The sequence below is a fragment of the Leucoraja erinacea genome, chromosome 5 (genome assembly GCF_028641065.1).
Source record: "Leucoraja erinacea ecotype New England chromosome 5, Leri_hhj_1, whole genome shotgun sequence".
Taxonomy (NCBI): domain Eukaryota; kingdom Metazoa; phylum Chordata; class Chondrichthyes; order Rajiformes; family Rajidae; genus Leucoraja; species Leucoraja erinaceus.
The window spans coordinates 90907196-90933324 of record NC_073381.1 but is presented as its reverse complement, the minus strand read 5'-3'; the positions used below and the strand labels follow the sequence as shown (position 1 = coordinate 90933324).

The 26129-nt window shown below is 46.0% G+C and overlaps 1 protein-coding gene across 3 annotated transcripts in view; it reads left to right on the top strand.

Annotated features, from left to right (window-relative positions):
• The window catches only part of btbd9 (BTB (POZ) domain containing 9), a 94683-nt gene that overhangs the window by 2731 nt on the left and 65823 nt on the right, over nucleotides 1-26129 (top strand). For 2 of the 3 annotated variants that reach the window (XM_055636217.1, XM_055636218.1), the window contains 4 exons: nucleotides 6760-6971; nucleotides 11732-12095; nucleotides 20822-21086; nucleotides 22296-22515. In XM_055636217.1, coding sequence (XP_055492192.1) covers nucleotides 6787-6971; nucleotides 11732-12095; nucleotides 20822-21086; nucleotides 22296-22515 — 1034 coding nt within the window. In that variant the 5' untranslated portion in view covers nucleotides 6760-6786. Of the gene's footprint in view, nucleotides 1-6759; nucleotides 6972-7256; nucleotides 7279-11731; nucleotides 12096-20821; nucleotides 21087-22295; nucleotides 22516-26129 lie in introns of those variants that run through there. The other variant, XM_055636219.1, reaches the window with a different exon arrangement.

Genomic DNA, 26129 nt, shown 5'->3' with positions numbered 1-26129 from the left:
ATTACAGGTATATTGTTTCGTACTGTATATATGATTGATATTGTTTTCAAAGTTTATCAAGTGAAATATTTATGTTATGCTGACAATGTTTGTTTAGGATCAGATGTCAAATATGACTGATCATGTGTGTGACCTCACACGGAAGCATTTTTTTCATAACTCAGTTTTATCTTACAAACTTGTGAATTTAAAAAAAAAACTAGAATGTTCATATCTTTAGCAGACATACATTATAGTTCTGTAGGTAGGAACATTGCAATGAATAAGATTAATCTATTACAAGAATTTTTTAACGTATAACTTTCTGTGATGCCATTTGGTAACGTATGTGACGTTTTGGTCACTTTCCAAAGAATGGCCCTAATAAGTATTCGTTGCTCTGGTTACTAAGTTTGTGTATTATACTATAATTGGAGGTTTTGTGGACAGTGAAAAAGTTTATTTTAAATTAACACGGGATCTTAATCAACTGGGCCATTGCGCTGAGGAATAGCAGGGGGAGTTTAATTCTGAAAAATGCAAGATGTTGTATTTTAGTCTAAAAACTAGGGCAGGACTTATACAGTAAATTGTAGAGCACCAGGCAGTGTTTTAGATCAGGGAAACCTTGGAGTCCATGAAAGTGATGACACAGATAGACAGATTTGTCAAGAAGATGTTCGATACACTTGCCTTGATCGGTCATGGTACTGAGCACAGGAGATGGGATGTCATGTTACATCCAAAGAGGTACAGGTTTGTAGGCTAATTGGCTTAGTAACATTGTAAATTGTTCCTAATGTTGAGGATAGTGTTCATGTATGGGGATTGCTGGTCAGCATGGATTTGGTGGGCCGAAGGGCCTGTTTCTGTGCTGTATCTCTAAGCTAAAACTAAAATGCATCCCCAGACATTGTGGGAGGCTAGGGAGGAAATTACAGAGACCCTTGCAGAGTTATAGGCATCATCTGGGATATGGCAAACATGGCATATTGGGAAGATTGTTCCCGATGTTGGGGAGGTCCAGAACAAGGGGTCACAGTTTAAGGATAAGGGGGAATTCCTTTAGGACCGAGATGAGGAAAACATTTTTCACACAGAGAGTGGTGAATCTCTGGAATTCTCTGCCACAGAAGGTAGTTGAGGCCAGTTCATTGGCTATATTTAAGAGGGAGTTAGATGTGGCCCTTGTGGCGGAAGGAATCAGGGGGTACGGAGAGAAGGCAGGTACAGGATATTGAGTTGAATGATCAGCCATGATCATATTGAATAGCGGTGCAGACTCGATGGGCCGAATGGCCTACTCCACCTATTTTCTATGTTTCTATCTTTAGCCACAGGTGAAGTTCCAGAACACTAGAGGGTGGCTAATGTTGTAATGTTATTTCAGAAGGGCAGCATGGGCAAGTCAGGAACTACAGGCTGATGAACCAGACCTCAGTGGTGGGAAAGTTGTTGAGGGGATACTGAGGGACAGGATCTACCGGCATTTGGATAGGCATCGACTGATTAGGGATAGCCAGCTGTCCGTGGGGAAATGAACTTTGGCATCACAAATTTGAAAGTGTTTTTGAAGAGGTCAGCCAAGAGGATATTGATGAGGACAGGGCAGTGCACATTGTCTATAATGACTTTAGCAAGGCTGATGACAAGGTGTTGCACAGGAGGTTAGTCTGCAAGGTTAGATTACAAGGAATTCAAGGTGTGGTAGGTGCGTCACTTTAATTTAATATTTCATGTATTTTGTGTTTTTATGATAGTTAGCAGAACAAATTCCCTCTTGGGATGAATTAGGTTCTATCGTATCGTGTGGTAGCAAATTTGATTCAAAATTGACTTGGAGGGAAGAGCCAAAGGATAGCTGTAGTGATTTGTTTTTTTTTTCTGATTGGAGGCCTGTCTTGAGTTCTCTGATGTTTGTTATCTACATTGCCGATTTGCATGAAAATGCGGTTAACATTGTTAGTAAATTTGTAGGTGACAAGTTGTACAAGACATTGAGGCTGTGTACTTGGGAGTATTTTCAGTTTTCGTCACCGTGCTACAGATAATATGTCATTCAGCTGGAAAGAGCGCAGAGAAGATTTACGAGGAAGTTGTCAGGACTTGGGCCGACTCTATCTGGAGAAATTGGGCTGGTGGGGCTTTATTCCTTTCGGCGCAGGAAGTTTAGGGGTGATCTTAGAGAGGTGCTTAAAATCGTAAGGGAATTGATAGGTTGAATGGGCAGTCATTTATACAGAGCAGGGGAATCAAGAAACATAGGTTTAAGGTGAGAGGGGAAAAAATTTAATGGGAACCTGAGGGCCAACGTTTTCATACTAGTGGTGGGAATATGGAACGAGCTGCCAGAGGAAGGAGGCGATGCAGATACAATAACAATATTTTAAAAGACACTTGGAGGAGTACATGGATAGGAAAGGTTTACAGGGATCTGGGCCAAACGTGGGCTGGTGGGACTAGCTATTATGGGGCATTTTGTTTGGCAAGAACGAATACAACGGCTGTTTCTGTGCTGCATTGACTATGACATAAATATTGGTGGCATAGTGGCTGGTGAGGAATGATATACAAGTTTTCAGCAAGATTTAGATCAGTTTGGAAGGTGGGTCAAGGACTGTTAAATGGAATTTAACTCTGACAAGTGTGAGGTGTTGCACCTAGAGATGTCAAAGCAGGGCAGGATCTACACAGTAAATGGCGGAGCCCTGGGTAGTGTTGCAGAACAGAGAGACCTGGGAGTACAGGTGCACGGTTCCATGAAAATTTCAAGTCAGGTGGACAGTGTGGTGAGAAGAAGGCATTTGACACACTTGCCTTCACTGGGAAGAATATTGAGTACAGGAGGTACACAAAAAAGCTGGAGAAACTCAGCAGGTGCAGCAGCATCTTGAGTACAGGAGTCAGGACTTGTCCAGTGGCTGTCGGTTGGCCTCCTCGGGGCCGAGCGGCAGTTTTCGGTCGGGAAGCACACGGGGAGCTGCGGTGACTCAGCAGGTCAGGCAACATCTCTGGAGAAGGGTCTCGACCCAAAACGTCACCCACTCCTTTTCTCCGGGGAGCTGGGTTGTTGCAGCGTTTTCTGTGTGTCCTGGTTGATGGCTGGTGCTCGGCTTTTGCCGGTGCCGGCAGATGCTGGATGAGGCGGGAGGTGCTTCTGGTGGTTCCCGGCCCATCGGGGAGCATCTCGGGAGTTGGTGCTTCTTCTCCGCACTGGCTGTGGAAATGGGGCCACCGCTGCTCCGGGCCAGTGTCCGGTCGGTCCGGGGTCAGCTCGGATGTTTACGCCCCCCCCTCGGGACCCGGGTTCGATCCTGGCTGCGGATGAGGCGCGGGTCTGTGTGCTCGCAGCGGCACAGCTGCCGAGAATGTCTCTCCGCTGGTCCAGTCTCTCCCCTGTCTCCCACTCGCATCTGCCCCCTCTCTCTCTCGCTGTTACACCCCGCTCTCCCACTACCTGGCACCTCCGTTCCTCAGATTAAATATGTTTTACGCATAAATTATGAATAAATATAAGAATTTATATACAGTTTATACAGCCAGCGCTTTGTTCGCTTTTTCTTTATCGCGAATGACCTTTGACAAATCCCATGATTCCTTGCGTTTTTTCGGAATACCGAACTTGCTTATTATAGGGAGAAGTTGGATAGGCTGGGACTTATTTCTTTGAAACATAGGAGGCTGAGAGGTGACCAAATTCAGGTGTTTAGGATCACCGGGGGCATCGGTAAAATGAACTCTCTCAGTTTTTTCCCCAGAGTAGAGGATTCAAAAGCTAGAAGTACAGACATAAAGTGAGAGGGGAGAGATTTAAGAGGAAAGACCAAGTGCGGACCCGTTGGGCCCCGTCCCCCACGCAATATTCCACCACTCACCCTTAGCCCCCAACAGCGCAGGCGCGGTTGACGGGGAAAGGTTTAGACGGCTATGGGCCAAATTTAGGGAAATAGAACTAGCCCAGAATGGCAACAAGGTGTGTTTCCGTGTTGTGTAGCTCTTTGAGTCTATGTTGCCACTTTCAGGGAGTTATGGACTAGCATCCAAAGACCTCCCCGTACATCAGTGCTTTGGAGGGTATGGCCATTTACTGGACTCTTTCATCTTACATTTGACCTTCCTAAGTGCAACCTCATACTTGTTCTGATGAAACCCAATCTGTTTGTCCGCCCAAATCTGTAACTGATGATTCTTCTGCTGAAACCTTTGACACCTTCCCCACAATTCACAATTCCACCAATATTTGTGTCGACTGCAAAACTACTGATCAACCCACCTCCGCTGTCATCCAAACCACAAGCATCCGGCTGTTTACTGTAGTATGCACAAGTATGCTGCAGTCAATGGTTCAGTGATATTTTATTGTCACATGTGCCTCGTAACAGTGAAATGCTTTGTTTTGCATACAACCCAGTAAAATCTTAGAGCAGACCTCACCTGGGCAGCACATAAGTGTCGCCAATTTTTGGTGCTGACAATGTTACAAAAGTTGACCAAACAGTCTTACCTACTACTGCTTGTTGCTGCACGTGGCAGCAGTCCGTCCATCCGTCCCCCCCCCCCCTTCCCCTCCCTGCCAAGTCCCTCTTCCTTCTTGACCCACCCCCCTTCATCTTCCCCGGGTATTCCATAGTTCTCAGCTACACTACCCCCGCCACCCCCCGGGTCTCCTATCATTTCCGGCGGGGCTCTCCGCCAGCACTCCTCGCTCTCAATGAACGCTCTCTTAACGCTGTTAGGAAAATAGTAGGAAAGTAGCTGTTCTTGAACCTGCTGGTGTGAGACTTCAGGCATTTGTACCTCCTTGCCCGATAGTAGCAGTGAGAAGAGGACATGGCATGGATGGTGAGGATCCTTGATGGTAGATGCCTCTTTGAGGATGTAATGGATAGTGATGGAGTCCCACCACTCTCAGTAGCCACTTGCATTCCTGTGAGTTGGAACTGCTATTCCAGGCCATGGTGCAACCAGTCAGGGAACTTTCCATAGAGGTCCTGGTATTGATCCTACGGGTAAACCACTGGTCACAGATCTCCAGTCAGAGAGACATGCCACCATCACTAGCCAGTGTCTCTTATGACCAAGCCAATTTTCCAACTCTCAATGGATCCCATCTGTCTTCATCTTGTGTATCAGCCTTCCAAGAGGGACCTTGTTGGTTGCCTTCCAGAAGTGCATGACCACCCCAGTACAATCCTCTCCAGATGCTGGTAGATCATATCCCTAAGAAAACATAATTTCCTTTCCACTGATATAAAGCACAGCAACCTTTAAATTCCTGGTTTGTCCCTACTGCCCACCTTAAGCAGAGAGAACAACATCCAGTCCACTTAAAGTGCATCACCTCACACTTTTGAGGATTAGATTCCATCTGTCATTGCTCTGACCACTTATTTGTTTTCTATTACCAACTGATCAATATTAGTCTGTAACCTAAAACTGTCCTCCCCATCATCAACAGCACTACCAGTTTTTGTGCCAACTGAGAACTTGTAAATCACATCTTCTACTTTATGTCCATGCAGTACATGATGCCAAGTTAAAATAACATCCACTGCCTGCACGTGATCTATATCCCTCCATTCCCTGCAATTCCCTCTGCGATCCAGATTGCCTCTTTGATGCAACTATCGTATCTGCCTCCATCGCCATCTCTGGCAGCATTTTCCAGGCCCCCACCACTCTCTGGGTAAACAAACGCCCCACTTATCTCCTTTACACTTCCCTCCCCTCTGACATTAACTATATGCCCTCTGATATTTAACATTTCCACCCTTGGAGGGTGGAAGAGAGAGAGGGAGAATTGGGGAGAAGTCTTGGGAAATGGGAGAGGAGAGATTTAAGTTCAAGTGAGTTTATTGTCATGTGTCCCTGTATAGGACAATGAAATGCTTGCTTTGCTTCAGCACACAGAACATAGTAGGCATTGACTACAAAACAAATCAATGTGTCCATATACCATAATATAAATATATACACACATGAATAAATAAAATGATAAAGTGCAAATAACAGAGGGAGGATTCAGACGGAAAGGGAGACAATGGTGGAGAGGGGGAGACACACAGTGCAGAGAAAGTTTAGAACAGTGAGGTCACATTTGGGGTGGCGAGGACACGTGTAGGACAGTGAGGACATGTGTGGGGCAGTGTGGACACGTGTGGGGCAGTGTGGACACGTGTGGAGCAGTGTGGACACGTGTGGGGCAGGGAGGACACGTGTGGGGCAGGGAGGTCACGTGTGGGGCAGTGTGGACACGTGTGGAGCAGTGTGGACACGTGTGGGGCAATGTGGACACGTGTGGGGCAGGGAGGTCACGTGTGGGGCAGTGGACACGTGTGGGGCAGTGTGGACACGTGTGGGGCAGTGTGGACACGTGTGGGGCAGGGAGGTCACGTGTGGGGCAGGGGGGACACGTGTGGGGCAGTGTGGACACGTGTGGGGCAGTGTGGACACGTGTGGGCAGTGTGGACACGTGGGGCAGGGAGGTCACGTGTGAGGCAGTGTGGAGGCAGTGTGGACACGTGTGGGGCAGTGTGGACACGTGTGGGGCAGTGTGGACACGTGTGGGGCAGTGTGGACACGTGTGGGGCAGTGTGGACACGTGTGGGGCAGTGTGGACACGTGTGGGGCAGTGTGGACACGTGTGGGGCAGTGTGGACACGTGTGGGGCAGGGAGGTCACGTGTGGGGCATTGTTTGTGTGAAGGTAGGGGAGCTGGGCGTGAATGGATGGGTTGCCTGGGTGTGTGGGTGTTACCTGGTGGTTGTGCTTCCTCCGCAGTGCACTGGGCGGGTCGATGCCGACACCATGAGCAACAGCCACCAGCTGCGGCCGTACACCTCGGTTGGGGAGATCGATCACGTGCACATCCTCTCGGAGCACGTGGGCGCCCTGATTCACGGCGAGGAGTACAGCGATGTCACCTTCCTGGTGGAGAAGAAGCGCTTTGCTGCCCATCGTGTGATCCTGGCCGCCCGCTGCCAGTACTTCAGGTATCTATTGCTCGGTATTACCATCAAACGTGGAGCGGGAACACAGTCAGATTCTCAGTGACCTTCCCCTCCAGTGTCTGGCCCCTGGTGTGTTATCTCGTTTTACTGAGGGGGGGGGGGGGGGGTCAGTCACCACGGTTACCAGCTGTGTGACCTGGAGCCTCGGGTCCCTGTGACACACTGACCACAGAGGTGCTGGAGTTGTGGATTTGTTGTCGTTTGGAAAAGGGATGAAAAGATTGTGGGGAAGAGTGTAAATAATGATGATGCAGTGAGAGGAATATGGATCCATTTGGGGATAACAAAGGTGATTTCTGCATAGAGGCGAGGGCATGGTTGGAATACTGAATGAGCATTGATTCAGCTTTTACCGAGGAAGAAAACATACTCAGGAGAAGGAGAGGTGGTAATGATAATGGATTGGGGGGGGGAGGATTATAAAGGGGAGGAAGGCTGACCATTATTAAACAAGTCGCCGGTCAAGGCGGGATGCACCCAGGTTGCCTGGCGTTGGCTGTTGCCGCTAGGATTGGTGTAATCACCTTAATCTTCCTGACACGTTCGATGGCAGAGGGCTGGAGATCGTTGCAAGGGCAGACCAGCCAGCTCACGTACACCTCCTCTCACCTCATCTACTGCCGCCAGTGATCCCGATGTGGCCTCCTGTACACCGGCGAGATTCAGAGTTGACTCGCCGCCCGTTTCACCGAACACTTGCACTCGGTCTGACAAGGCCTGCTGGCTATTTTAATCCCCTTCCTATTCCCACACTGACCTTTCTGTGGTGCTTCCTCCATTACCAGAGATTGGAGGAACAGCACCTCATATTCATGGGTAGCCCACAACTCAACAGTTTGAATATTCAATTCTCCAATTTAGGTAACCTCTTATAACCCCTTCTCTCCCTCAACTTTCTGCCTCTATTCTCCCCCCCCCCCCCCCCCCCTCCCTCCCCCCCCCCCTCCACACCTACAGTGACCTATCATTTCATTTATATATTTGCCTCTGTACTCCACAATTTGAGATTTGTAATAGAGGAAAAAAAATCACATTTGGTTAAAGTGCACATTGTCAGATTTTAATAAAGACCATTTTTACACATTTTGGTTTCTCCATGCAGAAATTACAGCCGTGCTTACACAAAGTTCCCCCATTTCAGGGCACCATAATGTTAGGGACACATCAATGTCAATTCAATGAAAGTAGTCATGTTTAGCATGTTGTTGCCTATCCTTTGCACGCAATGACTGCTTGAAGTCTGCGATTCATGGACATCACCAGTTGCTGAATGTCTTCTCTGGTGATGCTCTCCCAGGCCTGTATTGCAGACATCTTTAGCTTATGCTTGTTTTGGGGACTAGTCCCCTTCAGTTTTCTCTTCAGCATATAAAAGTCACGCTCAATTGGGTTCAGATCGGGTGATTCACTTGGCCACTCAAGAATTGACCATTTTTTAGCTTTGAAAAACTCCTTTGTTGCTTTAGCAGTATGTTTGGGATCATTGTCTTGCTGTAGAATGAACCGCCAGCCAATGAGTTTTGAGGCATTTGTTTGAACTTGAGCAGATAGGATGTGTCTATACACTACAGAATTCATTGTGCCACTACCATCAGCAGTTGTATCATCAATGAAGATAAATGAGCCAGTACCTTCAGCAGCAATACATGCCCAGGCCATTACACCCCCACCACTGTGTTTCACAGGTGAGGTGGTATGTTTTGGATCTTGGGCAGTTCCTTCTCTCCTCCATACTTTGCTCTTGCCATCACTCTGATATAAGTTAATCTTCGTCTCATCTGTCCACACAACCTTTTTCCAGAACTGTGGTTGCTCTTTTAAGTAATTCTTGGCAAACTGTAACCTGGCCATCCTATTTTTGCGGCTAACCAGTGTTTTGCATCTTGCAGTGTAGCCTCTGTATTTCTGTTCATGAAGTCTTCTGCGGACAGTGGTCATTGACAAATCCACACCTGACTCCTGAAGAGTGTTTCTGATCTGTCGGGCAGTTATTTGGGGATTTTTCTTTATTATAGAGAGAATTCTTCTGTCATCAGCTGTGGAGGTCTTCCTTGGCCTGCCAGTCCCTTTGTGATTAGTAAGCTCACCAGTGCTCTCTTTCTTCTTGATGATGTTCCAAACAGTTGATTTTGGTCAGCCTAAGGTTTAACTGATGTCTCTAACAGTTTTATTCTTGTTTCTCACTCTCATAATGGCTTCTTTGACTTTCATTGGCACAACTTTGGTCCTCATGTTGATAAACAGCAATAAAAGTTTCCAAAGGTGATGGAAAGACTGGAGGAAAGACAAGGTGCTGAGAGCTCTCTTTTCCCTGCATTAAGGAGGCAGTGAAACACACCTGAGCAATTACAAACACCTGTGAAGCCGTGTGTCCCAAACATTAAGATGCCCTGAAATGGCGGGACTATGTATAATCACAGCTGTAATTTCTACATGGTGAAACCAAAATGTATAAAAATACCCTTTAAAACAATCTGACAATGTGCACTTTAACCACATGTGATTTCTTTTCTGTTACAAATCTCAAATTGTGGAGTACAGAGGCAAATAAATAAATGATGGGTCTTTGTCCCAAACATTATGGAGGGCCCTGTATCTCTTCCCTCCCTCTCCCACTCCATTCCTTCCTCTGGCTTCACAGTTTGCTTCCCTTCAAGCCTTTTGCCTCACACCTGTTTTATTATCTCAAGCCTTTGTCTATCGCTAATCAAAAATCCCCATTGCCTATGTTCACCTATAACACTTTGTCCTGCCCAAAGCTTTCTTCGAACGTTCCCCTCCCTCTCCCTCATCATTTGCCCTCTAAAAGTGGTAGAGTATGTACTAGCTTTAGCCTGAACTCTGTGCAGGCTCTCTGGATTTATTGCTGGAATCATGCTTGCACTGTAAAGACTGGTTGGGTAAAGCTGGTCTATCTTCTCAGGGTTTCGAAGAATGAGGTGTGCTCGCATTGAAATCCAGAAGTTTTGCAGCGAGATTGATGGGGTCGGGGCAGGCTGTTAATGTAGGATGGGGTGTCTGGAACCAGGTTGGTCCCGAGGACCGGGATCAGTTATTTCGGAGTGGGGCAGGGGAGAAATTCCTTATATGCCTAATTGTAATTGTTTAGAACATTTTCTCTGAGTTGTGGATTTCTGGTGCTGAGTATTTTTGAGGGAATGAGAGATGGTGAAGCAGACAGAGCAGAAAGCGGTGTTTTGCGTGCTATCGAGATAAATCATATCATACATGAGTACAATCAAGCTAAATATAAGAGACAAATAATAATTATGCAGAATATTCTCTGCCACAGAAGGTGGTGGAGGCCAGTTCACTGGATGTTTTCAAGAGGGAGTTAGATTTAGCTCTTAGGGCTAAAGGTATCAGGGGATATGTGGAGAAAGCAGGAACGGGGTACTGATTTTGGATGATCAGCCATGATCATATTGAATGTCCGTGCTGGTTCGAAGGGCCAAATGGCCTGCTCCTGCACCTATTTTCTATGTTTCTAGAATATAGTGTTACAAGTAATGAAGTTAAGAAAGTGAGGATTTTAAAAAGTGCAAGACTGCAGTGAGGTAGATTTGAGGATCAGGATTACACCATTAGTTTATGAGAGATCCATTCAGTGGTCTGATAACAGTGGGGAAGAAGCAGTTCCTGTCTGGTGGTACGTGCTTTCAAGCAGAATTTGTATCTTCTGCCCGACGGGAGAGGGGTGAAGAGGGAATGACCGGATGTGTGTGGTCCTTGATTATGTTGGCTGCTTTCCTGAGACAGAATAAAGTGTGGATGGAGTGGACGAGGGGGAGTTTCTGTGATGGACTAGGCTGCATCCAAAATTATCTTGCCATCTTGGGAAGAGCTGTTGTCAAACCATCTGTCGAAATTGGCAAGAGTCATTGGACTTTTGTAGTGGGTGATGCGAGGGACCGGAGCAGCCAGGGCCTGATGGAAGGTCAGAGCGGACTTGGGCCGAGTGGCTAACTCCTGCCACCAGTTCCTTCAGAGCCTGGGGGCGGTCTTTGTACAGTAAAGGGCCTGTCCCATTATATGAGTTTACCCAAGAGCTCTCCCGAGTTTTAAAAACAATCAAACTCGTGGTAAGTACGTAGCGGGTACGTCGGAGCTCGGGACGTCTCTTAGCGGCTCGTAACGCTAACGGCAGGTACCCGGGGAAACGCGATAAGCTTGTGAAGTTTTTTCAACATGTTGAAAAATGTCCACGAGAGCCCCGGGTGCCTACGAGCGGCTATTACAGTAATTCTCCAAGTTCGAATCAGGAGAAACACGGGAGAACTCTTGAATTGCTTGGTACAGTGGGACAGGCCTCTTAACACTTGTGTAAACCTGCTTGGAACGTTTCATTAGATTAAAGGTATTGCATGAACAAGGGGTCACAGTTTAAGGATAAGGGGGAAATCTTTTAGGACCGAGATGAGGAAAACATTTTTCACACAGAGAGTGGTGAATCTCTGGAATTCTCTGCCACAGAAGGTAGTTGAGGCCAGTTCATTGGCTATATTTAAGAGGGAGTTAGATGTGGCCCTTGTAGCTAAAGGGATCAGGGGGTATGGAGAGAAGGCAGGCACAGGATACTGAGTTGGATGATCAGCCATGATCATATTGAATGGCGGTGCAGGCTCGAAGGGTCGAATGGCCTACTCCTACACCTATTTTCTATGTTTCTATGAATGCAAAATTGTTTTAACGATTCAAAGGCTATTTATTCATCCAAGCATCTTCTCTCTGCCTCTTTCCAGGGCATTATTATATGGTGGAATGCGGGAGGCACATTCCCAAGCCGAAATCCCATTGCCGGATACACCGGCAGAGGCCTTTACAATGCTTCTGAAATACATCTACACTGGCCAGGTCACACTGAGTCACGAGAAAGAAGAAGTGTTGTTGGACTTCCTCAGCCTGGCCCACAAGTACGGATTCCCAGAGCTGGAGGCGGCGACGTCCGAGTATCTCTGCACCATTCTCAGCATCAATAATGTCTGCATGGTTTATGACGTGGCTAATCTTTATTCACTCAGCAAACTTTCCAATACTTGCTGCTTATACATGGACAGAAATGCAAAGGCCATTCTTTGCAGTGAAGGCTTCCTGTCCCTTTCAAAGGTGAGTTTGCCTGCACTGTGTTTATTTTTGTTCAGTTTAGAGATACAGCGCGGAAATAGGCCCCTTCAGCCCACCGAGTCCACACCCACCGGCGATCCCCACACATTAACACTATTCTACACACACACTTGTGACAATTTTCAAGTATCCCAAGCCAATGAACCTACAAACATGTACGTCTTTGGAGTGTGGGAGGAAAGCGAAGATCTCGGAGGAAACTCACGCAGGTCACGTTGAGAACATACAAACCCCGTACAGATCAGCACCGATAGTCAGGATCGGACCCGGGTCTCTGGCGTTGTAAGGCTGTAACTATCGCTGCACCACCATGCTGCCCAATCATCAAAGTTACATTACTTTGTAGTTTGCAGATGCCGGACAAATCGAAGGTAGACAAAAATGCTGGAGAAACTCAGCGGGTGAGGCAGCATGTATGGAGCGAAGGAATAGGTGATATTTCGGGTCGAGATCCTTCTTCAGTCTGAAGAAGTGTCTCGTCCCGAAACGTCACCTATTCCTTCGCTCCATAGATGCTGCCTCACCCGCTGAGTTTCTCCAGCACTTTTGTCTACCTTCACTTTGTAGTTTAACTCATATTCAACCCTAAATTATTTTGAACATGAGCCTCCCATGCCAGAGAACGAGTGGGAACTTGGGACCGTCTGCTGAAAGCTTTGCCAGCCTGGGCCAAATGCCATCGTCACATTTTGTGGGTCTTTGATTCTAATTCCTATTAAAAGCTTTAAAAGTGGCTTTAAAACTGCTCCAGAAATGTTCTGCAATCATTTATGTGGTAGATTAAATGCAGAGAAACATTCCCAAGCAGAAATCCCATTGTCAGATACAAAGCAACGTTGGCTGCGCTGTGTCACACTACTGCAAGATGCCAAAGCTGATTATAAGAAATCAAGCCTGATCTGATTAAGGATTTAACGCTATTAAATAATTTACAATAATAATGGAAGCAGTTAAAGACTGTTCAGTCCATAGTTCCTGCTGCAAAATTAATTAAATTCATGATTGATCATTTAGCTCAGCCCCATTTTCCTGTACTAGCTTCCTATCCATTAATTGCCTTAATTAAGTTTAGGTTCATTATTGTCACGTGTACCAAGGTACAGCTTGAAAGTGAAAAGCATTGTTTTGCATGCTATCCAATCAAATCAGATAACAGATACATCAAACTAAACTACAATAGATAGAGCAAAGGGGAAGATACAGAGTGCAGAATATAGTTCTCAGCATTGTAGCGCACCAGTTCCAGAGACAAAGTCCAATGTCCGCAATGGGGTAGAGGTGAATCGGACTGTACCCTAGCTGATGGAAGAACTGTTCAGAAGCCGGATAACAGAGGGGATGTAGCTGTTCCTGACACTGGTGGTATGAGTTTTCAAGCTTCTAGCAGAGGGAGCACCAAACTGTGCCTCCTGCCTTCAATACCTTCAGCATCTCACCCTCAGATTCAGATTCAATCTTTATTGTCATTGTGCAGTGTACAGTACAGAGACAACGAAATGCAGTTAGCGTCTCACCCAGAAGAGCGAACATAGAATAATGGAACAATATATATATATATATATATATATATGTACATACAGTAGCAGTAGTGCAATTTTTCTGGGGGAAGGAGTGTCCTGGGGGGGGGGGGGGGGGGGGGGGGGGGGGGGGGGGGGGGGGGGGCAATGGCAATCATCAAGATGCAGAGTTAAGTTGTGTAACAGCCGCAGGGAAGAAGCTGTTCCTGAACCTGCTGGTCCGCAATGGAGAGACCTGTAGCGCCTCCCGGATGGGAGGAGGGTAAACAGACTGTGGCTGGGGTGAGAGCAGTCCTTGGCGATGCTGAGCGCCCTACGCAGACATCGCTTGCTTTGGACAGACTCAATGGAGTGAGGAACCGATGATGCGTTGGGCAGTTTTCACCACCCTCTGCAGTGCTTTCCGGTCGGAGACAGAGCAGTCGCCATACCATACTGTGATACAGTTGGTAAGGATGCACAACCTATTGGGTGAGGACTTAGGATCATTCACTGTTCAGGCCACAGGAAAATTCTGGCTGACCGATCCCTTATTCTCTGATGGTAACCCCAGTTCTAGGCTCCTCGGCCAGGGAAAAACGTCACCCTCACATTCCACCTGGCAAGTTTGTAGTCGAAACCTGCACTAATATCTATAGAATATAATCTCAGCCGACTCCATCTCTCCTAGATGGAAACCCACTAGCCCAAGAAGCAGTGCGGGTGAATCTTCATCTCACTCCCTCTTTGGCAGGCCCATCAATAGGCGAGACTAGATCTGTATTCCAGGTGTGGTCCCACCAAGATCCTACACAGTTGCATCAAAACAACTTTACATTGAACACAAGACCACTCCTAACAACACAGATGTTTCCATCCTCATGGTTGTGGTATAGATAAAATAACACAGCGTGGACACATACCCTCCTCCACATCAGCCAAGATGCCAATCTAAGGTAGTCCTATTTGCACAAATCCTTCGTAACCTTTTTTATCCATTTTGTACAAATGTCTTTTAAATGTTGTTATTGTACCTACCTCAATTACTTTGGCAGATCGTTCCACATACCCACCACCCTCTGGGTGAAGAAGTTGCCTCTCAGGTCCTTTTTAAATCTTCTCACCTTAAACCAACGGCCTCTGGTTCTTTATTCACCTACACTGGGTACACGATTCCATGCATTCACCCAATCGATTCCCCTCATGATTTAATACACATCTATAAGACCATGTCACAGCCTCCTGGGTTCCAAGGAATAAAGTACTAGCCTGCCCAACCTTTCCCCGACAGCTCAGGCCATCGAGATCTGGGAGCATTCTCATAAATCTTCTCTGCGCTCTTTCAAGATCAAATGCATCACTCTTATGTAGAAACAAGGAACTGCAGGTGCTGGCTTATACCAAAGAAAGACACAAAATACCAGAGTAACTCAGCGGGTTAGGCAGCATCTCTGGAGAAAAAGTATGAGTGACGTTTCAGGTTGGGAACCGTCCTCCGACTGACCCGCTGAGTTACTCCAGCACTTTGTGTCTTTGTTTAGCATCACTCTTATAGCAGGGCGACCAAAACTGAACACAATACTCCAATTTAAACCTCACCAGCAGCTGCAACATAAGGTCCCAACTCCTTTATTTAACGCCCTAACCGTTGAAAGTCAGCATGCCAAAAGCCTTCTCCACTCCCCTATCATCTAGGATTTATTCCCGGTAAATATTTAGGTCCTCGCCCATCTCCAGTGGCAACACAAATAGACAACGTTGTCAATCTTTATGGTGGCCTATTCTCTCCTGAGTTACTCTTATGCCCTTAATAGAAACATAGAAACATAGAAAATAGGTGCAGGAGTAGGCCATTCGGCCCTTCGAGCCTGCACCGCCATTCAATATGATCATGGCTGATCATCCAACTCAGTATCCTGTACCTGCCTTCTCTCCATACCCCCTGATCCCTTTAGCCACAAGGGCCACATCTAACTCCCTCTTAAATATAATAATAATAATAATAATAATAATAATAATTTATTTATATAGCACATTTTTAGTCAACTTGCATTGACTCCAAAGTGCTTCACATAATTACATTACATTTACACACAGGCAAAGGTGGGTGAAGTGTCTTTCCCCAAGGACACAACGACATTATGCACTCCATATAGCCAATGAACTGGCCTCAACTACATTCTGTTGCAGAGAATTCCAGAGATTCACCACTCTCTGTGTAAAAAATGTTTTTCTCATCTCAGTCCTAAAAGATTTCCCCTTTATCCTTAAACTGTGACCCCTTGTTCTGGACTTCCCCAACATCGAGAACAATCTTCCTGCATGATGGGACCTTTTTAATGGTGACACAGGTACATTTTATAATGAGAAGGCATTTGCTATCCTTGCCTTCTCAGGCCAAGGCTTTCACTTTGGATGTCATGTCGCAGCTGTACAAAACATTGGTTCGCCTGCACTTAGTCTGCCTGGAGTGAAGGGTGCTGTAGTTAAAAGGAGTGATTGCATGTGATCTTATAGATATTTAGAAAATTACAAGGTGCATTGTCAGGGTATTTTTCCCAGGACAGGGGAGAGCTAGAAGGTAAGGTTTAAGGTAAAAGGGAAATTGAGAGAATCCGAGGGGTATGTTCTTCACATAGAGGATGGTGGCTATATGGAACATGATGCCAGAGGAAATGGTTGAGACAGATATAGCTACAACATTTAAAAGGTATTTTAATGAGAGACACTTTTCCCCACTGCAGTAATGTCTAAACTCAGAGAGCATCGGTTTAAAGTGAACACTAAGAAGAGCAATGGAGCTACACGATACAGTTCCTATCGACCCTGTTCCTATCTACGCAACTCCTATTTACCTGCATTAGGCATATTTCCCTCTACACTTTTCCTGTCCATGTATCTGTCCAAACATTGTAATCGTTTCTGCTTTTACCGCTTCCGCTGGCAGCTCGTTCCACACACCCACCACTTCCTGTGTGAGAAAACAAAATGCCCCTTAGATCCTCTTTACATTTCTCTTTTTCACCATAAACCTTTGTTCTTTAGTTCACAGCTTCACGGGGGGGTCATGAGTGTCTGTCCACAGGAGAGGATCTGAGGAATAATTTTTCACTCAGATGGTGGTTGGAATATTTCACCTTCTGTGTTTATCGCATCCAATATTTCACACATATTACTACACAGAGCATTGGGGCTAAGCATCTGTTTTCATTCAGAACCTTACTCAAAGCCTTGTCTCCACACTTTCCTCGTTCCATATTCATCTACTGGTCTTCACATGTGTATAATAATAATAATAAATAATAAACTTTATTTCGGACTCGAGGTCCAGACAAGGGGAAACATTACATAAAAGTGCATTGCATATTAAAAAATATCATAAAGTACATATAAAATCTTAGTATATCACTTATAAAAGCATCATAAATTATATATATTTTTAAAACACAATACACGCGTTAATAATCCAGATTAAAAGAATGATCAATGTCCTACAATGAGACAACGATACCAGTATCTCCACAGCTGGGATTCGTAGCTAACCCTTATGTTTGACAAGGCCACAATAATTCCATTTTTAGAGCCTTTATCCTGCAAATGAATTTATACATGTATAGAATTAATTGAACTATTTTTGGTTTTACTTGCCAGTTTTTTCTTCCTACTCTCTTTTTGCTTGTGTAATTACTTTTTTGCTTTCTAGAGTCCTCCATGTTTTCTGCAGTATTAAGCTCTCGGCACCAAGCCTTGATCTTGTTTTATTTCTTCATTGTTTTCTCAACTGGGGGATGTTGATGTGACTGTCCAGTGTTCAGTTTCTTTGAGTGGGCGCTGATTGACATGGACGTGGGAAAGCTTCCTTAAGTGCTTCCCATTGCCATGATGTCGATGGTTGCCATGCTGGGTTTAGACGATACTTTGTTTAGTTTAGAGATACAGCGTGGAAACAGGCCCATCAGCCCACCGAGTCTGTGCCGACCAGCGATCTCCGTACACTAATACTATCCTAACACTAACACCAAGGACAACTTCACATTTATACCAAGCCAACTAGCCTACCAACCTGTACGTCTTTGGAAGGTGTGAGGATACCGGAGCTTCCCGGAGAAACCTACGCAGGTCACGGGGGAAAATGTGCAAACTCCACACAGGCAGCACCCGCAGTCGGGATCGAACCTGGGTCTCTGCATTTATCAATCTGGTGCTGGGGATGAGGGCATCAAATATTGGAGAATCCTGGTTAGTTCAGCACGTGGCAGAGAGTCAAGTCAAGTCACATTTATTTATATAGCACATTTAAAAAACAACTCTCGTTGCCCAAAGTGCTTTACATTTGTTATAATAGTATAAGCAAACTACATACATATATACATATAACCCTCGCTCAGTGGACGTCAGGAAAGGCTTGGGAGTATAGATAAGATTTTAGTCTTGACTTAAAGGAGTCGATGGAGGGGGCAGTTCTGATGGGAAGGGGGATGCTGTTCCACAGTCTAGGAGCTGCAACCGCAAAGGCGCGGTCGCCCCTAAGCTTATGCCTAGACCGCAGGATATTCAGCAACCCCAAGTCGGCCGATCTGAGGGACCTGGAGGCGGAGTGGTGGGTGAGAAGACTTTTAATGTAGGAGGGGGCAAGCCCGTTGAGGTTTAAATCAATGCAAGTGTTCAAATTCATTAAAGGAACAGGTGGAACAGATAGGGAACAAGAGTTCCCAGTGGCGATGGGTGACAAGCAGGTGACTGGCAGCTGAATTTATAGTCACAGGAAGCTACTAGCTAACAAACTGCTGTATGGGAAAACAGACGATAGATGCCATTTCATCGGTTGTCACTTGTCAGTGAAATGCTGGAACTCGTGGTGTGCTAACAAGGCATTTAAAAACATTTTGTTGCTATTCAGCAAAAGCAGCCTAGTGTAGCGCAAGGGAGCATCTTTTAGTTCAGGTTATTATTGTAACGTGTATGAAAACTCATCAAAGGCCTTTCTGCCATCCATATTGACTACATCTACGGCCTTCCTCCCACGCACAAAACCTTACTGACTATCCCTAATCAGCCCCTGTTTATTCAAAATACACGTTTATCTATCCCACAGAATCCTGTCCGATAACTTTTCTACCACAGATGTTGGGATCACTGGTCTATAGACCCTATATATTTTTTTTCATCGCTTCTTAAATAGAGGCGCAATAATAGAAACCCTCCAGTCTTCTGGCACCACACCCATATCTAACAATGATTCCTATATCTCAGCCAAGACTCCTACAATGTCTTCTCCAGCTTCACACAGTGTCCTTGGATATATCTGATCAGGGCCAGGAGATTTTCATATGTCTTTGGACATTCAGCACCTCCTCGACTGTAATATGGACTGTCCTCAAGATATCACCATTAACCCTCCCAAGTTCCCGCATCTTCATACCTTTCTCCACGCTAAAGAAATGTTCATTTCGGATCTTGCCCATCGTCTGCGGTTCCACACCTAGATGACCAGTTGGTCTCTGATGGGGCCCTATTCGCTCCCTTTTCTCCATAATATACCTCAAAATCTCCTTGGAATTTTCTTAAATCATCAGCCAGAGCTCTGTTTTTGTCCTCCTTGTTTCCTTATTTAGTATGCACATCAATTCCCAACATTCCCCTCCCCCCCCAGGAATTTTTTGATCCCAGCTGCATTTACCTGACATGCCTCCTGACCAGACTCTCAATTTCATGTCCAAAATTCATACGTGATAGGAGCAGAATTAGGCTATTCGGTCCATTGTCTACTCTGCCATTCAATCATGGCTGATCTATCTTCCCCTCTTAACCCCATTCTCCTGCCTTCTCCCCATAACCCCTGACACCCGCACTAATCAAGAATCTATCTATTACTGCTTTAAAAATATCCATTGACTTGGCCTCCACTGCGTTCTCTCATCATCCAAGGTTCCGTACTCTTATCTGCCTTCGCCTTCACGCCTCTGTTCCCACAAACGACCTACTCCAACAGCTTTGGCAAGTCCCAGTCTAATACCAGTAAGGTTGGCCTTGCCCCAATTCAACACTTTAACTCGTGGATCAACCCTATCATTATCTATTACTGTTCTAAAACTAATAGAACTGTGCTCGCTGGTCCCAAAATCTCGCCCTCTTCAGTCCCTCGCTCTGCCCATCGTTTGATGGTCCACCACTGTTCACAACTGGATGTGGCAGGACTACAGAGGTCAGATCGGACCGATTGGTTGTGGGATCGCCTAGCTGCCTCCGTTGCTCACTGTTGATGTTGTTTGACATGCAAGTAGTAGTCCTGCTCTGCCGTTCCCCCAGGTGATCCCTCAAGCCGAGGTATGCCTGGTGCTGCTCTCGGAGAGGTCCTCCTGCACTCTTCATTGAACCAGGTGATGCCAGGTTGCAGCTTCTGCTGCTAATGGATGCCGAGCCCTGGGCTGTCACATCTGTCCGCAATCTGCCCCATTTAGCAAGAGAGCAGTGTGCAGCAAGACACGATGAAGTGTGCTCTAGTCAAAAAGCTCTCCTGGACTCACTTCAAAAGTTCCGCCCCTTCTCCGCCTTCAACTCTCAGGCGATCCCAGTTACTGGTTGGGAAAGAGAAATTTCTGCAGTACAATAACACTATTCCTGCTATATCTCTCTGATATCTGTTTACAAATCTGAATCTTTATCTCCTGTTGAGTGCCCAGAGTGAAGTTAGTAATGCACCACCTGCACAGAGACAACACCATTTTGTTACAAATCTCTACCCATATGGCTTTGTTTGACGAGTCTTCAAGGATATGGGGTTATGGACCAGAGGTTATGGGAAGAAGGGGGTTAAGAGGGAAAGATAGATCAGCCATGATTGAGTAGTGGAGTATACTTGATGGGCCGAATGGCCTAATTCTGCTCCTCACTTATGAACTCATAAACATATATCTTCCCCCACTACTGAAATATTGCAGTCAGTCACTATCATTGCAATACTTCTCATTTATTCTCCCCTCTATCTCACCTGAAAAGTCTTCACCCTGGATATTGAGTTGCCGGTCCTGGCTGTTCTTCAGCTGAGATGTTTGAGTGTTGGCATCAAGAGTAACATGTTAATTGAGCTTACGGGGCGAGATGAGTGTAGTGACTCTGGGGCCTTTCTGAGTAGATGTAAGGGTTAGATGTTACATATACTGTCGTTCACTCGTTGGTATCCAGCACTGACTCTCTCCATTGTGCCCACAGACGGCTCTGCTCAAAGTCGTGGCCCGAGATTCCTTTGCTGCTCCGGAGAAGGATATTTTCCTGGCTCTAATGAACTGGTGTAAACAGAATCCAGAGGAGATACATGCAGAGATCATGAAGGTGGTGCGACTCCCGCTGATGAGTTTGACAGAGTTGCTCAACGTTGTGCGGCCCTCAGCACTCCTCTCCGCCGACACCATCCTAGACGCTATCAAAATCCGATCGGAGAGTCGCGATATGGAGCTGAACTACCGGGGCATCCTCAGTGAGTATTAGCGTCCGGCATAGTACTCACTGTGCCACCAGGCATAGTACTCACTGTGAGACCAGGCATAGTACTCACTGTGAGACCAGGCATAGTACTCACTGTGAGAGACCAGGCATAGTACTCACTGTGAGACCAGGCATAGTACTCACTGTGAGACTAGGCATAGTACTCACTGTGCCACCAGGCACAGCACCCAATGAGTTCCAGCACTTTAGTGAGTACCACCACTCTAGTGAGTACCTGTATTCTAGTGGGTACCAGCACTCTAGTGAGTACCTGTACTCTAGTGAGTACCTGCACTCTAGTGAGTACCTGCACTCTAGTGAGTACCAGCACACAATGAGTTCCAGCACTCTAGTGAGTACCAGCACTCTAGTGAGTACCACCACTCTAGTGAGTACCACCACTCTAGTGAGTACCACCACTCTAGTGAGTACCACCACTCTAGTGAGTACCACCACTCTAGTGAGTACCAGCACTCTAGTGAGTACCACCACTCTAGTGAGTACCAGCACACAAGTGGGTTCCAGCACTCTAGTGAGTACCACCACTCTAGTGAGTACCACCACTCTAGTGAGTACCAGCACTCTAGTGAGTACCACCACTCTAGTGAGTACCACCACTCTAGTGAGTACCAGCACTCTAGTGAGTACCACCACTCTAGTGAGTACCAGCACTCTAGTGAGTACCACCACTCTAGTGAGTACCAGCACTCTAGTGAGTACCAGCGCTCTAGTGAGTACCAGCGCTCTAGTGAGTACCAGCGCTCTAGTGAGTACCAGCGCTCTAGTGAGTACCACCACTCTAGTGAGTACCACCACTCTAGTGAGTACCAGCACTCTTATGAGTACCAGCATTCATGTCACATTCACAGAGTATCAGAACACTGCAGGTCACACTCACAGAGTAACACTATGGGGGGGACACTGTTTTAACACCCATGGGTCACCATCACTGTGACTGCAGAGTGCACTCTCCCGCCTGTTGCGAGGCCGGGCTTACATTGAGTGAGAGAGTCCCCTGGGTCTTGGTTGGGAATATTGAAATACCTGTATTCTGGGTCAGCACCAGCTGACCCCAGGTTTGCAGGGCTGGAGCACCGTGTGCTTTCTGTTGGCCAGCGATCTTCTGGCCTCTGTTTGAGCCTTTGGTAAGTGTGCAGGATGTGAAGCTGCTGCTAACGTGAGTCACTATTGTGTTCCCCAGTCCCAGACGAGAACATTGCATCGATGAAGCACGGGGCGCAGGTGATTGGGGGAGAACTGAAGGCTGCTCTGCTGGACGGCGACACTCAGAATTACGATTTGGACCACGGCTTCTCTCGGCATCCTATCGATGAGGACTGCCGGTCGGGCATCGAGGTGAAACTGGGCCAGGCCACAATCCTCAACCACATTCGTATGCTGCTCTGGGACAGGGATAGCAGGTGGGCCTTGCTCTAGTTTACTCTTGATAATCTAATCAATGTGCATTAATGGCAAACCATTATCGCAAATCTAATCAATGTGTATTAAAAACAAACCATAGAATAGTACTTTAGCTTCCTCCCCAGTAGTCTACAAATGTAACTGCAATTTGAAAAGGCATTGCCAAGGCAGAGGGTGGCACGGTGGCGCAGTGCTGTCTTTCAGCGCCAGAGACCTGGGTTCGATCATGCCCACGGGTACATGTCTGTACAGAGTTTGTACGTTCTCCCTGCGACCTGCGTGGGTTTTCTCCGGGATCTCCGCTTTCCTCCCATATTCCAAAAACATACAGGCTGCTGGTAGGTTAATTCACTTGGTATCATTGTAAATTGCCCCTAGTGTGTGTAGAATTGTGCAAGTGTGCGGGGATCACTGATCGGCCTGGACACGGTGGGCAGAAGGGCCTGTTTCCGTGCTGTATCTCTAAACTAAACTAAAACTAAGTAGAGAAGGCTCTGGACCAAGTATTGGGAAATGGGAGGAGCTGAAATGAGTAGATGGCGGAGTGTCTTGGTTTTTGTTTGTAATGTCATGACTGCAGGAATGAAATTTTGTTCAAACCTTGTCTGGTTGAATGACAATAAAAGGCATTCTATTCTATTCTATTCTATTCTATTCTATTCTATTCTATGATGGTTAATGGTGGACCGAAGCTGCTGTTTATGTGCTGGATAACTTGATAACTCTAAATACTATTCAGGACGAATGTACATAAAATATGTTCAGAAAATTTAGTAAAAATCCTTCTGCCCATGCCTTAAAATACATCAGCTCATGAAATTGCCTATCATTCACACATAGTCTGGTCAAAGATCACCTGCGGAGAGGAATCAGAATTGCATCGCTTCACATCCATGCCTTTCTATGCTAATCTCATTTGCCTGTACATCTCTCTGCTGCTTTCCTATCTACGTTCCTGTCCAAATCCCTTTGCAATGTTGTTATTGGATCTGCACCATCTCCTTTGGCATCTCGTTCCAGATAACCACCACCCTCTGCAAGGAAAACAAAACCCTCAGACCTCCTTGAAATTTTTCTTCCGTCACCTTAAATACTCGAGTTTTGCTTTCTAGTTCCACTCTAGTTCTACGCTAAGAATTGTATTGTTTCGTTCCCAATTAAACACTTGTGACACTAGACAACATTCTGCTAGAAGGCAATAATAGACACAGATAGGGTGGATAGAATCACCTTCCCAGAGTTGGAGAAAAGCCTCCAAACTCTCTAATATTTTGTGCTTCGACAAATGAAAGCAGGAATCACGTAAGCCTTCTTCACCACTTTTTCTCTATGCTGCCACCCCTGGGATTCTTAAACTTGTATGGATCCCTTTGTCGATTTTCTCTGGGCCTTGCCACTCACGGTATCTGCACAGCTTTTATTGGACTTCCCAGACAGCAGCCGCTCACATATTAGGATCAAGTTCCACCTGCCATTGCTTTGCCAAATTCATCATGATCAATATGGTTCTGTAACCTAGCACCACCACCAATCCTAGCACCACCACCAATGTTCTCGTCATTTGGATATTTAACGATCATACTGCCTCCATTCAAATCGTTAGCCCATGTGGCAAACAGTTTGGTTCCAACACCAATTCCTATGGTGCTGGTCACAGGATTCAATCACAGAAGCAGCTCTCCCATCACCAAGCCAACTCTAGATCCCATTTGCATGGGATCCCATAAGCTCAAATTGTTTGGAGCCGATGCGACTTAGACGTACAGAGTGAAGGGCCTGTCCCATTGTACGAGGTAATTCCAGAGTTCTCCCGAGTTTCCCCTGATCGGAACTCTGAGAATTACGGTAATAGCCGCTCGTAGGTATTTGGGGCTCTTGTAGACATTTTTCAACATGTTGAAAAATCTTCACGAGCTTACCGCGTTTCCCAGGTACCTGCCACTAGCGTTATGAGCCGCTAAGAGACGTCCCGAGCTCCGACGTACCCGCTATGTACATTCTACGTATTTACCACGAGTTTTCTTTTTTTTTAAACTCGGGAGAGCTCTTGAATTGCCTCATACAGTGGGACAGGGCCTTGATGGAGAGAAATGCACAGAAATATGCCTTTGGCCCACTGAATCCGTGCCAACAATCAACCATTCATTTTTTTAATATGAATCCTACGCTAACTCATTTTTTTCCTCACCAAACCCCTCATTTCCCACCATTCTCCCCCTTCTCCCAGATTCAACCAATGCAGCCCGTTAACTATCAACCTGTACATTCTTGAGATAGAGGAGGAAACACAGGGTGCAGACTCCACACAGACAGCACCCAAAGTCAGGATTGATTGCGGGTCACTGGAACTGTGAGGCAGTGGCTCTGGCTGTACCTCTGGGCCACCCATATGGGATCCTGTCGGAGACCTGACTGAATGTCGACTGCACCAACTGCTCTGCATCCATCAATATATTTTGGTATTTAAAAAAAGTTCAAGTTAGTCAGGCAGGATCTGCCAACAACATCATTCTGACTATCCCTGCCTTTCCAAGTGTTGAAGCCAGTCCCTCAGTTTTTTTTCCCCCAATAATTTCCCTACCGCCGCTGTTAGACTCGGAAGCCGGGCTTGTCCCTCCGTGAATAAGAGAAGCACTTACCAAACTCTGATGTAGATCATCAAGTCCCTGGGAATTCTAGCTCTCAGGCTCATTAACTAGCCGAGCGTTTCTTTCCTAATAGTGATTTATTTCACTTCATAATTTACACTGGCCCTTTGTATTTCTGGCATGTTATTTGTCTCCCTGATGCCAAGCACCAAGTATTTGTTTAATTCCTCTACCATTCCTACACTTTCACCACAGTCGGTCTGCAAGGGGTTATTTGCCCCCACCAGTATTTCCTTTCATGCATTCCAGTGGATGTTATCACAGTTTTTATTTTGCTCATTGTTCTCATCTTATATTCTGCTTTCCCGTTCTTCAGCAATCTCTTGATCTTTGCTGAATTCCAAAACATCCACTTACATGTGAGGGGCGGATATGATAGCAATCTTTTAAAAGACATTTGGACAGGTACATAAATTCATAGAACTATACAGCTCGGAAACAAGCCCTTCGCCCCAACTTGGCCCTGCCGATCAAGTTGCTTAACCAAGCACGTCCCATTTGCCTGGGCCATATCCCTACGAACCTTTATTTTTTTATTAGCTGTCCAACTATCTTCCAAATGTAGTCACAGAGCTGTCCAGCACGGAAACAGAACATTCAACCCACCTTGTGCATGCCAACCTTGTTGACATATCGAGTTAGACACAAAATGCTGGAGTAGCAGCATCTCTGGAGGAAAGGAATAGTTGATGTTTGAGGTCGAGACCCTTCTTCAGACTGAGAGTCAGGGGAGAGGGAAACTAGAGGTAAGAAAAGGTATAAAGAACAAATGAAAGAGGTATGAAAAGAACAAATCAAAACCAGAAACGATGCTCACCATGACATATTGAGATAGTCCCATTTGCCTGCATTTGGCCCATATCCATCTAAACCCATCCCATCCATTTTTCTGTAAAGGTCTTTTGAAAGTCATAATTGTATCCACTCCTGCAGCTTTCTCTGGCAGCTCAGTCCAAATACTGACC